The following is a 15238-nucleotide window of genomic DNA, read 5'->3' on the forward strand; positions in this document are numbered from 1 at the left end:
TGCAGTCGTTCCCATTGCTTTGAACACCCAGAGCTCTGCATGTGAGTAACTTGTCTTTGGCTGGTCTCCAGAGGTCTAAAGCCACCGATGAGTTCCTGGGGCTCTGTATCCCCAGCTACATTTTCAGGGCCTGAGACTGCAAATGTGCCTCGGGTCTGGAGCGTGCAGGGCTCTTGGGCCGCTTGCTCCTTTGAGTGTTTATGTCTAGTTCAAGCCAGCTCTTTCCACCTAGAGAGAGACAAAGGCAGAAAGCAAAGAGGAAATGGAGCTATCAGATTTAGCACAGCAGGTTACCCTACAGGCATCCAAGGTTCTGCGTCTTCTACTGAAGCCTCCATGCCTTGTGTTTGGGTCCTGTAGGATATCCCAGTCCTTCTAGATGGTTAGACCTTAATACCCAGAAGAAAACATATACAAATGATCAGGGAGGTGGTTAGCAAGTGATTCTTAAGTATACCTAGTTAATGTCAAACCTCGCTGATGGTTTGTGAACTTTAAATGGGATACTACTATTACCTGGAGCTATCACCCAAATCCCTATTCCCCAAAACTGGTTCACAAAACCTAGGAGCATTATGGATCAGTTCATATGGGATTCCTTCTGTCTCATTGCCTTCAGCCACCCTCCTCACTAGTCCCCACCACAGCCGATGCAGCTGTTCATCCCCAACATGTCTCCTGTTATCATGAATTCTAATCACTGAAAGAGAAGCTGCTGAAAAAGTTATTTAGGCCTGACAAAGTCTGTACGGTATTGGGAGATAATAGAGCAATCCGATATTTGGGTCTAGAGTTAGCTATGTCAAATTGTGTGGTAAAATGATAGGCCTGGGGTTGGCAAATTTTTCCTATAAAGAACTATATAGTATTTTATGCTTTATGGTTCCAAGGATCTGTCATGGCTTCTCAAGTCACCCACAGGGTTTCAAAGCAACCATACATGATGTATAAGCAAAAGGACATGGCTGTACCCCAATAAAATTCTATTTAGAAGTGCTACATTTTGAATGTTATGTCATTTTACCCATCAAAAATATATCTTTATTCTTCTTTTCAGCCATTTAAAGTATAAAAACCATTCTTTGTGAGCCATATAAATACAAGTGGCAGCTGGGATTTGGCCTATCAGCTCTAGTTTGTCTACCCCTAGCCAGTCAGAAAATCCTGCCTGGAGCTGTGGGGATGGCAGATGGGGTGAAATGAGCAGTGTGTGTCTGTCACCAGAGGCATTCCTCTGCCTTTTGTGGTACAACCCTCTAGCATTATGTCTCAACACTAATTGCCATGACAGAGAATAATGGGGTGGCTCATTAGCACACTGCTTATTATTCCTCTTTCTTCCCCCTCTGATGATCTAGCTAAAACAGCATTTTTAAAGTTTTTAGATGATCCTTGTGCTTACTTCCTGCAGACTGAACAGTTATGACTGACGGCCGAGACCCATTATGTAGTGCTCCTCAGATGACAGGCTGGGCTTAGGCACTGGTGAGACTGACAGAGAGAGACAGAGGCCCCTAGATCTGCACAGATTTCCCCTTTGCTCTCTACCTCTGTGCAGGCCTGTTTGATCTATTCCAGAGTCCGATTCTCTGGCGGTTTATTTGCCACTTAACTCCTAGTGAGTGGACTGCAAACATGTTTTACATACTGGAAAATATGAATCATTAAGAGTTTAGCATTTCAGTTTCCTAAGAGTCTGGTGGTGCCCACTCCTATAAATCATAGCATGGAGAAGATGGCCTCATCACTCACCTCATCAACTCTCTTATACCCCAGTGCCAGTTTTAGAAAGCCATTTCCCACAGAGGTGTCATCTGCTAGGGACTTGGCTGTCTGAGAGCCACCGGGATGTCCTGCCTTGAGACGGCGAAAGGGAATGAGGCCCTCCTGGCTAGGTATACTATGGTCTGCAATGAGGACACTGTACCTTCCAGTTGGGATGTTTCGCTATGATCACAGCTACCTCTAGTGTTCTCCTTTCTAGAACACAGGTTACAATGTGAAATTATACCATAGATACAACTCCTGTGTGAACAGATACCTTAGATAATACCACTCAAGGTTTTCAGGAATGATGATACACCTCATTAATCTCTTTCAAACACTGGGCCACATCACATCATTCTACCTGTAGGCTGAGCTGCCCCTGTAAAACTCACACAATACCAGCCACAGAACTTCTCTCATGGATACAGGCTAAAACTGCAGTCCTTCCTGAGAAAATAAGCCACCTTGCACAAAGAAGGAAAGCTCCCTCATGTGTGGCTTCTTGTTAATGGAAAATAGCCCATCAATATTTGTAAGTACCAAGGCCCAGTGTTCAATATCTCATGCTTAGGGATATAGAAAAGGCTTATTATCCTTTATATTACCCAATAGTAGGTAGAATATAAAACACAGGATGTGTGGGTAGAAATATTTATCAGACACTTCCTTCTCCTACCCTTTGAGGTAGCTTTCCCTTCTTGTACTCTGCCAGACAAATGAGAAGAGAGCTATGGTACCTTTCTTCAAGCCATTGCCTGGTTAGTTTTATACTCTAAGTAGCATAAAATCACATTATCTTCTTTTCTAAATTTGCTTCTCCAGTATTTTATGTCTTCACATTTTACCAAATGTTTCCAAGCCCCCAAATCCACAGGCCACCCTGGCCTCTTCTAACATCCCTTGGGGTTAGTCAATCACTCTGGGTCTTACAGCCTTCACAACTGTCTCGTTCCCTTTCCCTCTCTACTACTATTACCATAAGCTGTCTTTCCCTCTAGGAAGTCTATTGCAATGAGTTTCTAGTTTTCCCAGCCTGAAATCTGCTAATGTTTTCGGGCAGCCAAGTCACTGCTATGGTGATTGTGTGAAATAAAAGACTGTGTTACATCTCTGTTTAAAACCTTTCATTTGTTCAGAAAAAGTTTAAACTCCATTTCAGAATACAAATCCCCCCCACCTTAGCACCTGACTTTCACCCAGCTTCCCTAGGGGTACTGTTGGACCTGTCTCAGCTCTGCCAGTCTGGGCCTCACCCACACCATGAGGCTCAGTAACCCCAGCCAACATTGCCCCTCCTGGCCTCTGTCATCAGTGTCCTGCAGTGACCTCTGATCATCAATCACTGATTGTACCTGTCGTACTCGGTGGTAATCATGGATTGTTTCTTAGAGTATCAAGAAGGAACTGCGTGTAAGCTAAATCCTGTTCTCAGGTCTTAGCGTGTTCCTGATATACCGTAAATGCTCATGTGCACCTGAAGATCTAACATTATCAGTGGCTAATGCACTAGAACTCATTTTCATGCATTTCTATCCAAAGCAATACAAGTTGCTGCACTTCCTTTCCTTTCCAGCTCTCTGTGAGCACTCCAGCCTCTTCATCATTCAGAAGATACTGGGAATTTGAGATTCTGTGAAACTGCCCCAAAGCAAGGCCAATCCTACTAAGTCTTTCATCTTAGCCTCCTGCTTTCACTCTTTTCCTTCTTGAGTAGCACCTGGTCTTGCCTCCTCACATGGCTCCTATGGCTCCTCTTCAGTACTAGTGAAAACTGGTTTATCTGCCAGGATTACCTGCATCAGTGTCCTTGTGAGTGAACCGAGATGTTGTCTGTTTGCACTCTCATGTGTGATCTATAACCACTTCAGTACTGTGTTCATTTTAGTAGGACATACACTTACTCCAGAGTTCTGGATCCTACATGGGAATGACATCATGGCCATTTGGAAGGGGAGAAATGCAGGACCTTCTCTGAAATAGCTTTCAGCATCTGAATGAGTAAATCTTCCCAGGACTCATCACAGCACCAATTGCTGCCAGTCTCAAGAGCATTTTACTAGTCGCATATTTGTGAAAACTGGTGATTGCCCAGTGCCAGCCAAGGCTCAGTTGGTTAATGCTGCACTGTATTTGTGAGGAAAGTGTTTACACAGGGATAGTGATTTTCACTTCTGATCTCAACCCAAAATTTATAGGGGTTCTACTTCTGTAGTCAGCTACAGATCTTGAAAATAAGGGTATGTCTTCTTTTATGAGTCACCCATGCTCCACTTCAGTACTATTATAATAGGGTGGGTAGAAGGAAGGCTCTAACGTGGTTGGAGGACGTAAGTAAGTAAAACAGCTAGTAATTATTTAAACTCAAATTTTTCCTGGGCTTGGTGGGTACACTATAATCCCAGCATTTGGAAGGCTGAGGCAGGTGGATTGAAAGTCTCAGGCCAGTTTATGAATAAGGTGTTTCAAAAACAAGCAAAACAAAAACAAACATCCCCTAAATTTCCCTTCAAGCTGCAAAAGGCACAGAGTATATGGCAAGAAAAATAATTGAGTATAGAAAGGAGGCTAGAACCAGGTCTAATGGTATATCCCTATAATTCTAGCACTGGGGATATAATTCTAGCACTGGCAGGAGGGATCGTGGATTTGAGGCTGGCCTGGCCTACATACCAGACTCTGCCAGTAGAGGAGCAAACTGGATGCTTATTGCTGCTGCTCCTCCCCCCTTCCACATCCTTCCCTCCTCTCCCTCCTCCTCTACCTCTTCTGCCTCCCTCTCCTCCCCTCTCCTTTATTTCTCCTCCCCTTTTTCTTTTTCTTCTTCCTTTTTTTTATAGAGAGGGTTCCAACTTTGTTCATCTATGAAACCACTTTTGGTGAGAGACTGCAAAATTGCAAGGTGATGGTATTGTAAATTGACTAAGACTTTCAGAAATATCAGTAATCATTTCAACTCCAAAATGAAATTAATGACTTTTAGTGGATTCTCTCCCTTTCTGAATTTATAGCCAGCTGTTTCCACCCATTTTAGTTTATATCCTTTCCTCTGGTGGTTGCTTCCAGCACAAGTAACTCTTCCAGCTTCATTTTGCAAAGGACACCACTGCCCAGCCACTCAGACAGTGAGCTACTGTGTACAGCAGTACCCACCTTTAACTTTAAAGAACTATCTTGGCATACTTTTTGAAAGAAACTTTAGATTGTTTACTTAATGAATGTCTGCTTTGTTCCAGGTACTGAGCAAACTGTACTTATGTAGGTGAAATTTATATGAAAAGTAAACAAATATATGGAGAATTTGATCATGATAGGCTATTATGTAATTGAGCAAAAAGTGTAGCAATCTTACTTCAATAATGGAATTATATTATCACTTGGTGATAGTCATTTGCCTGAAGTCTCCACTTTGCTCAGCCTATGTTAATACACTTTTAGAGAATGCTGCTTTATAGGGGAGTTTATACTGTCATTTTCTCAGGCACTAAAGACCAGGCCTTTCTACTTGAGTACAGCCCCTTGTTTGAGCAGCATAGATAACTGTTTTTCTGTATACTTACATAGACTTTCTGCTCCTATACATCATTCACCATCATCCCAACCAACCATCAGTGACTCTGTTGTCAACAATAGAACAGTGTAGTACCCTTGTAGTCCTGAGTCAGCCTGTCTGATACTCTTTATAATTGTTAAAGTGAAATTGTCAAATAAGGAATGTTCTCATGGTAGATCTTTATTCCTTTATTTTTTACTTTCCTTCATGTAAAGCAAAATGATTCATTTTTATGTTTTACAGATTTTTACACGAGTTAGCCCAGATTCCTAATTTTGCTGAGCGTTCCCAGTGCATAATCTTCAGGTCTGTGTTTTCTGAAGGTATCACTTCCTTACACCGAAAAGTAGAGATTGTCACACGTGCCTCCAAGGTATGCTTGCTATTTACTTTAAAGACGACTTTTCCCCTATTTTGGGTAAAGGAAGACCTGGGAAGTGAGGGAGACCCTGCTGGAGCGCCTGAGAGAAAGTCTTCTGTACTTTACATTGAATGTTGTTCTAAAGGAAATGTATTCGTTCTGTTTGAGCTTTAGAGAGGGCAGGGGCAGAAAGGAAGTGGAGACAGCAGAGAGGGAGGGGAATAACATTTTTTACTTATTTCTCCTAAAAGTGGTGAATATCTTGCATCTTGCACTTTTCAAACTGGCCATTAAAAGCAAAATCTAAACAGCATAGTTCTTTTCCTGTTCAACTCTCCAAATCATAAAAGAGATTTTATTTGGGACCCATGTACTCAATCACCTGAAATCTTCTACTCATATAATGACAAGATTCTGGAGAATTGAAATAGCTAACTGTGATCATAAGTGTCTGGCAAATAAATTTCTATTGATTCCACCACACTGTGTACTTGGTAAAGCTAAATTCTAGCCTTCGACCTCTTCACTGTCAGTTACCATGTTCTTAAGAGCATGCATGAAGCTTTCCACAAATACTGCAGCACTTCATTGCTTACTAGGAGGCATGACTTTTTTCTTCTAATATATAAAAGGTTTTCCATGAGGAAGGCACAGGTATTATCAATATATCATACACATATTAATAACCCCTGAGAGACAGGACAGAAGTCTCCCTAGATATGAATTTGCTTTTCTTTTTTATCCTAAAATAAAAGAAGATAAAGCTGGGCTGATGATATGGCTCAGTGGGAAAAGACACCTGCCACCACGCCTGATGATTTGAGCTCAATCCCCAGGACTCGTATGGTAGGAGGAAAGAAACAACTCCAGCAAGTTGTCCTGTGACATCCACATGCATGCCATAGCATCCACATATACAAACACGCATGCACGCACGCACGCACGCACACAAATAAAAATGAAGATAAATCCACCTAACATTATAAAGAGAGAGTTTCCATTTGAAAATTTGCACTTGAAGCAAAGAGTAAGAAAAGCAAATGAGGTAGAAAGCTACAGGAAATCTAAGCAGCTTAACATGCTAGAAGTTAATAAACATGCAGCAAAAAAATTAATAAATGTAGTCTCTGACCTTAAAATGCATCATTATAATTCACCTGTGAGGACAATACCTGTTCTAGGACTGCAGCTACTCTAAATGTAACTGTACTTCTGTACAGATGCATGGTTCCAAAGTGGATCCTGAAAAGATGTTTAATATCCGTCTACATAGACATTATCAAAAATCAACTCCACTTTCTGTTACCAATTCATACATATTTTAAAGTATCAAAAGTAACTGAAGACTAACTGAAACGGACGTAGAAATACCATGATTTAGCCCCCAATATTATCAGAACACTGGTTAGAATTTTGTCGAGTGAGTAGGGAATGGTGGCTATTCATACTTTTAACTTTTTTTGTTCTAAGATACTTATGGCTTAGTGAAGAATAATTTTCATTTTACTAACTGTTAATATTATTGGTAACAAGCCACTAGGCAGACTATTGGTTACTCAATAAACATTTGTTTTTGCGTGAGCGTGAGTTCAGACCGTGATAACTGATGTTTGCCGCTGCAGGCCTTGCTGCACATGAAGAGTGTGAAGGACATCTTAGCTCTCATTCTGGCTTTTGGAAATTACATGAATGGAGGAAATAGGACTCGAGGACAAGCAGATGGATATAGCTTAGAAATTCTGCCCAAACTCAAGGACGTCAAAAGTCGGGTATTTATTTACTTCTTATAATGAGTGTTTTTGCCCTACCATTATTTTCCTTCTACTTCTTTAATTTAAAACAACATATTTCTGATTGTTTCATTTCTCTCTCTTCCTCCTAACAGCAATCATCTATTTAAATTCATGCATTTTTTGTCAGTGCTTCTTTTGTCTTGGACAAAAGTAGGTTTTTCCATACTAGACTGTTTCATTGACAGAAATCTTTCTCTTCTCATAAACATGATTAGGTGTTGAACTACCACTGCAATAAAAGATAAAGCAATGTACAGTCAGACTGTAAAGGCTCGATCTGTTGGAATTTAGTGTTGGCCACTTGCAATTTACTCATTTTGGAGTGCAGACACTGTCGAGCCTAGTATTTGAATTATTCTTTTGCCCACAACAATTGGGTCGGGGTCTCCTGTCAGCTCTCTGAGCCTGATTATCGTTTGGCTCCACACCCCTGCAGAGCCACTTCTTTAGAAACAACCAGCCCATATCTAGGCATCCCATGGGGGGCAATGGGGTGCAGAGAAGGGAAACACACAGGCAAATTAGAATTAGACCCCTGTGAACAGGACACAAAGGCTGCCTTGTGGGAGGGCCTGCTCTCCCTGGCCTCCCTGGGTCATAAAGTGGCATGGCTTTCCTTTTAAGCTGGTCCTGATTGTTTTTCATGCCATTAAGAGCACACATTTTCTGAAAGGTGGGAAGGACGGGATGGTTTTCTGTTCTAGTTCAGTTTCCTTCAGTATTTGCTTCCTCTCCTGCCTTGGCTTCCTGCCAGAAAATATTAGGCAAGGACTTTGTTGTTGTTTGCTTACTTGTTGTAGCCATCTCATGGATTATCTGTTTGGTTTTCTTTTTCCTTCCCACAATAGACAGTGCAATGTCATTTCTTTTTATAGCTGGCATTAAAAAAAAATTAATGGGCCAAGGAGGGAGGGAGGAAAATCTAGTCAGTTTGAAACAGAATTAGCAGAATTAGGACCCAGTCTCACAAATGAGAAGAATCACAAACTGAGACTTCAGCTCTCAGCTGGGGAACATGACAGGGCCTCTCATGAACAATTGTCATTTGAGCTTCTCTTTTAAACCTAGGACAGTGGAATGAACCTGGTGGACTACGTTGTGAAGTATTACCTACGGTACTATGATCAGGTAGGAAATTGCATTATGTGGGGAACTGCTCGGGGGCGGGGGTCCAACTCTGACATATTGCTGGCATTCAAAAATTGGATGATGGCTAGATGGAGGGATGGATCTCCAGTACAACTTGGCATCTGAAAGCTCCCCGGACTTCTTAGTTTATAGGTAACAGCCATAAAACCAAAGTATGCAGCTGGGTTTTAGAAAGGGAAGTGTTAGACACAAGACAATGAAACCTCTATACATAAGGCTGAGGGAAAATCAAGGAAATGGGAATAGAAAGATTGTAAGAGCAGGAGGATGCGGGATGCCTGCTGCAGAACAGTGTCTTCTAGACATGACAGGGAAGCTCTACCTATGAAATCCCAGCAATACGGATGTCTGAACAAGACTTGCATAATGATGACGACACCAGTTGACATGCCAATACAGATGGGGAAAACTTCACAGGGTCACACCCCTAGATGAAGAGCTACAGGCAGACAGAGGGAGGATCAGATTTCTCCAGGGATGAGCATCCTGAGACGTTATCCAATGCCATGTGGTCAACCCTAAATACATGTATATGCTAGCACCACCAAATGGACTGATTCAGCAGTGTGTGTATGTATGTAGGTAACAGTAATAATTAAAGAAAAGAACATCATGAATTTGAGAGGGGATAGTAGACAGACATGGGAGGAATTGAAGAGGGAGAGGGAAGGGTAAAAATGATATAAATGTAGCACTCATGTATGAAATTCTTTAAAAAATAAAAATTTTAAATTAAAAAAAGAAAGGCACAAGACTGTGGAATCTCAGTCCAGCCTAGAATGCAGCTTGACAGACCCCTAGTTGCCTTATGACCAAATTGTGGGGTTGTCTAATCTCTAGATCCATTCAGTAGCTGGTTATAGTTAAAACTAGGTCTAGACTGGCCGTGGTGGCACACGCCTTTAATCCCAGCACTCAGGAGGCAGAGGAGAGGCAGGCAGAGCTCTGTGAGTTCCAGGCCATCCTGGTCTACATAGTGAGTTCCAGGCCAGCTAGGGCTACAGAGAAAAAAAAAAAAAAAAAAAAAAAAAAAAAACTAGATTCTGAGGTACCAAACAAAGTTGAAGAAATTGAAACACTAGTTGCCAATCTTCCCTTAAAGATTTTAAAGACCTTTTAAAAGATCTATTTTTATTTACTCATTTCATGTATATATGTGCTTGCCTACATGAGTTTTTGTGCATTCTGTGCATTCAGAAACTCACAGAGGCCAGAAGAGGGTGTCCCATCCCCAGAACTACAGTTACAGGGTGCAATGAACCACCGTGTAGGTGCTGGGAACTAAACCTAGGTCCTCAGCAAGAGCAGTAAGCACTCTTAACTGCTAAGCCATCTCTCTAATTCCATTGTTTTTATTTGTTGGTGTTCTAGTTTGTTTCTCCATTGCTGTGACAAAATACTCTGACCAATATGAACTTGGGTAAGAAAGGGTTTATTCAGCTTACATCTCCCGGATCACAGTTCATCAGGGAGCCCAAGGCAGAAATCTAGAGGCAGGAACTGCTTACTGGCTTGCTTCCCTGTTTTCTTATATAACGTAGGCCCACCTGCCCAGGGGTGGCACTACCCATAGAGGGTTGGGCCCTCCCACATCACTCAATAATCAAGAAGATGCCCCACAGACATGACAGCAGGCCAGTCGAATGGAGGCAGTTGACCAATTGATGCTTTCTCTACCCAGGTGTGTCAAGTTGACGATTAAAGCTATCCAGCACAGTTGGTTTGTTTGTTTTTGAGACAAGATTTCATTGTGTAGCCCAAGCTGGCCTGAAACTCATTATATATATATAACAAACTGCCCTCGAACTTAATAACCAAAAGTCTGCCAATAATGCATCTGAGAACAAGTTAGAGACAACGAATTTGGAAAGATACCCATTCTCTTTGCTTAGAATTTATATTTGCAGTTAGAAATAAATACTCGTATTAGAATGTATCTGAGCACAATTTTCTTTTCATTCCTTCTTATTAAACCAAGAAAAAGCAGCCCTCACCTTGAGAAGAAAGAAGGGCTTTTGTTAGTTGTTGAAAAAATATAGCAATCATTACAGAAAGAGAAAGCCTCAAAAGAAAGTGTAGTTGGGACTCCTGGGTCACTAGCCGTGAAAGGACAGTGTCTCCTAGGCACCAATGAAAGGAGAATAAAGTTCCAGTAGAAAGACTGTAATTCCATACAGTAGAAAGCTCACGAACTCATGAGCTCTTTAATTGTCTCCCCTACTCTGCCTGATAAGTCTGTATGTTCTCAGTAGATGTACAGTCAGGCTTCTCACACCTCCCCTAGCTTCTCCCCTATTTCTATCAAAGATTTAATAACTTTCAGTCATTCGGTTGTGAAGCTCTGTGCTCCTCCTGGGTTCTTCTCTGACCATCAACTAAGTCATTTTCACTGTCATTCCATATTTTGCTTTCCTGCTTACACAGCTCACAGAGGCTTTAAGGCAGCTCTCCTGGAGAATTTTTATGCATCCCAACTCATCTCTCACCTCTAGGTCATACCCTCAGGCCCTCTGACATTTTATATACTTTTAGACTCAAAATAGAATGGTTCCCCACTTCAGATGAATCAAGACTCTACCCAGTTTAATTTCAGCCTTTTTTTTTTTTTTTTCTGTTTTCTTCTTCTGTTTTGTTGTTTTAAAAAACAAAGAAACAAAAAACAAGTTCTCACTATGCAGACCTGGCTGGCCTGGAACTCACTATGTAGACCAAGCTGCCCTTGAATTCACAGGGATCAGCCTGCCTCTGCCTCCCAAGAGTAATTGATTCTAACCATTCACGGCCACCTTTTATTACTTTCCTTCTGTGCCCTTTCGATGATCAGCCCAAGAGATGATATGTTCCAAACACACCCTGTGCTTTTGCATACTGATATGTTTTCACTTCTGATGTTTGTCCTAACTGGAACTGTCTTTGTCTCCAGTCTTTATAAAAGTTTGCTTTTCTATTATTGTACCCCTCTAGAAGTAACATAATTGAAGGTATTGGGGAGAAAATAATGCCAATGACATTATTAATTTATATGTTGTGTACTTATTCAGAAAAATGTAGTGCCTTGAAAAGAAATTTACATGATTTTATATAAAGAAAAAACACACTAATGATCAACAGATATATCAAAAGATGCTCAACATTACTAATCAATAAGGAAACACCAGTCACAACAGTGAGGTAGCCCAACACACCTGGTAGGAGGACCACTACAGATTTTAAAAGTGTCAGGAAGTATGGGGAGAATCTGGGACCCATGAGTATAGTTGGTGAGAATGTAAAATGGTGCCAGTGATGTGTAGAAAAAATTGTGGAGGTTCCTCAAAGAATTAAAAATAGAATGACTACATGATCAACAATTCTACTTCTGGGATATTTATCCCAAAGCTTTGAACACCAGGATAGCAAAGAGACATTTGCTTCCGTTACAGCATTATTAATAATAGCCTACAGATCAGAAACAACTTAAATGTCCATCAACAGATTAATGACAAAGAAATCATGCTATTTTAAATGAAGTATTAATTATAGAAAAGAAGGAAATCCTGTTCTATGCTACAGTGGATCAATGTTGAAAACATTACACTGAATGAAAACAATCCAGTTATGAAAGGCAAATACTATATAATCTAATTATATAAGCATCTAAAATACTCAAACCCATAGCAACAGAATACAGAATGGTGGTTGCAAGGGATTGGGAGCATAGGAGAGTTAATGTTGAATGGATTCAGAGTTGCAGTCATACAAAATAAAAATGTTTTAGAAATTTGCTACACAATAATGTTCTAAATATTGAGAGACTAGATCTGTGTTGTGTGGTATTTTAATAAAGTAAAGTGATTTATACTCTAGTGAAATACTAGTTCATACATCAATTTTAAAAATTGATGAATTAGGGGCTGGAGAGATGGCTAGGTGGTTAAGAGCACTGACTGCTCTTGCAGAGGACCCAGGTTCGATTCCCAGCACCCACATGGTGGCTATGAACTGTCCTAAGCTCCAGTTCCAGGGCAATCCGAAGCCCTCTTCTGACTTCCACAGCATTACATGACACAGGTGCACTCACATACATGCAGGCAATACACTCATACACATAAAATAAAAATAATAAATAAAAAAAAATTTAAATTGATGAATTGGGCCGGGTGTGGTGGTGCACGCCTTTAATCCCAGCACTCCGGAGGCAGAGGCAGGCGAATCTCTGTGAGTTTAAGGCCAGCCTGGTCTACATAGTTAGTTCCAAGACAGCTGGGGCTACAGGGAGACCCTGTCTCAAAAAGACAAAAAAAAAAAAATTGATGAATTGATGTTCAATAATATATGTAAGAGTAATGGGGCAAAATGTGATTAACATTGTAAAAAACAATATATCAATAGATTTAAATATATTATGAAGCTATCATAATGGACTGGTAGAGCAATGGATTGCAAACTCTAAAATGGAAAGGAAATCTAGAAATGGATCTAAGTATGTGTGGAGTATGAAACAACAGAGTAGTTTCAAGTAATTAGGAAAAAGTGAAATTATCTCCTCTACCTTATACCAAAGGCTGCAGTAAATGTCTAAAAATCAAAAGAGTTAATGTTAAAACAAAAATTGGATGTGGTGGCACACGTCTTTAATCCCTGCATTTGGGAAGCAAAGGCAGGTAGATCTCTGTGAGTTTGAGACAAGCCTGGTCTACATAGCAAGCTCCAAACCAGCTAAGGCTACAGAGAGACCCTGTCTCAAACTTCACCCACCCAAAAAATGTAAAAACAAAAAGATGAAATCACAGAAGATATGTTTTTAAAATGATGTAGATAGTTTGCTGATCCTGGGGTTTCAAAATCCTTCCAGCACTTTTTGGCCAAAGCAGAAACTGTCAAAGATGAGAATGAGCAGTTCAAATGCATAAAAGTAAAAACAGTTTATTCCTAATTAAAATTTTTTTAAATTTCAGTGTCTCAAAAATACTTTTAAAAAAGCAACTGCTAAATAGCATATTTGGAGAAATATTTGCAGTTAATAGATAACTCTTCGGAAATAGTAAGAAAAAGATAACTTGCCCTTTCTCATTAAAGAAAATAAAAGGACAGGAGGGCTGCAGAGATGGCTCAGCAGGTGAAGGAGCTTGCCACCAAGTCTGAGGCTTAGAGTTCAATTCCTGGAACTGACATGGTAGAAGGAGTGAACTGGCCCCTGGAAACTATCCTCTGTCTTCCACATGAGTGCAATGGTATACACCCCCTCCCTACACAACAAATTAATAATGTAATGTCAAGAAAATAAATACATTTTTAAGAATTAAAACCTAAAATGTCAAGAGACATAACAGGTAATTCACAGAAGACAAATAGAAGGTTGAAATTGCCAGCAAGATATAGAATTGGCCTTGTGAATTGACCAAATCTCCCTCAGGTCTTTCATATGATCAGTTCTTTGTTTAAGGTGTCTAGACAAATAGGACTCATAATTTATATGTGCTTGTGTATGTTTGTGTGTATGTACATGTGTGCATATATGTTTTTCTTTATGTATGTGTGTAGATGCGTATATGTGTATGCATGTATAGATGTGTATGTATGTATGTGTGTATATGTATGGGGGACTTAAAAAATCGCATGAAACTACCATGGGCTTGATACAGCCATTTGCCTGTGGGGCTGTGTCTATCCACAGGGGACAGCTTTCCATAATCTATACGTATGTGCTAAGCTAGCAAGGTTTTGGCCTTAGTGTATCAAAAGCTTTAGAAATTTTTATAGTAAGGAAATAACTAAGGATTTTTTTTTATGAAATCATGAAATTTGCAGGTAAACCTATGTAACTAGAAACTGTTATACGAAGTGAAGTAAAACAGACTCAGAAAAAAAAAAATCGACATATGTTCTCCCTCATATGTGGATCCTAGAACCAGACCCTGATAAATGAGTATGTAACTACAGGACCCGGGAAAATGGAAAGGAAACAGGAAGGTAAAGGAAAAGAAAGAATCTGAAAGAGAAGAACAGTAGGAAACAGGCCTTAATAAGGGAGATATGGATAAAAATTGGGTTAGTTTAAGGGAGGGGGGAGGGAAGGCTATATAAGGAACCTAGGGGATAAAGGGAAAGAAGGAGCTCAAGAGAGGTAGGACCTTAGGAGAAGGGTATTATTAAGGGAGAAAGAGGGGAATGGGGGCACCTTAAGCAGGACACCATGATGGATGGGTGACACAATGCGAGAGATAAACAATGCCTACCTAGTTTTGAAAACCAGAGGGAACCATATTATTCCTACAACCTACTGACAAAATTATACATAGCAGATCAAGAAATGTATGTCTAGGTAAGGTTAATCTGAGAACAACTGGTCTTTGCCCAAAATTTATCGACATGACACACAGTAATTAAAAGTACCAGACTGGTGGAACTAACCTTGGATGTTCAACAGACATATTTTGAGGCCTATAATAATTTGGTCAGAGAGACATAAAGGATCCTTTTTGCTCCTTGCCCTCCTAGGTCGTTTAGTTCCAGGGGACTATGAGCATCTCTCAAAATGTCCTGTAATGGTGGTGGGTCACCTGTCCTCTTGATCAAGGAGGCCAAGGAGACCCCACCAGATGGACTTGAACCAGTGACCGGTGTCCAGTCTATAAA

The 15238-nt window shown here is 40.4% G+C and overlaps 1 protein-coding gene across 5 annotated transcripts in view; it reads left to right on the forward strand.

Annotated features, from left to right (window-relative positions):
• Fmn1 (formin 1) overlaps positions 1–15238 on the forward strand; it is a 451810-nt gene that overhangs the window by 297248 nt on the left and 139324 nt on the right. For all 5 annotated transcript variants that reach the window (XM_008841150.3, XM_029567361.1, XM_029567362.1 and 2 more), the window contains 3 exons: positions 5561–5690; positions 7301–7447; positions 8540–8599. In XM_008841150.3, the coding sequence (XP_008839372.1) occupies positions 5561–5690; positions 7301–7447; positions 8540–8599 (337 nt within the window). The remainder of the gene's footprint in view (positions 1–5560; positions 5691–7300; positions 7448–8539; positions 8600–15238) is intronic.

Source organism: Nannospalax galili, unplaced genomic scaffold, assembly GCF_000622305.1.
Source record: "Nannospalax galili isolate Female #2095 unplaced genomic scaffold, S.galili_v1.0 scaffold999, whole genome shotgun sequence".
Taxonomy (NCBI): Eukaryota; Metazoa; Chordata; class Mammalia; order Rodentia; family Spalacidae; genus Nannospalax; species Nannospalax galili.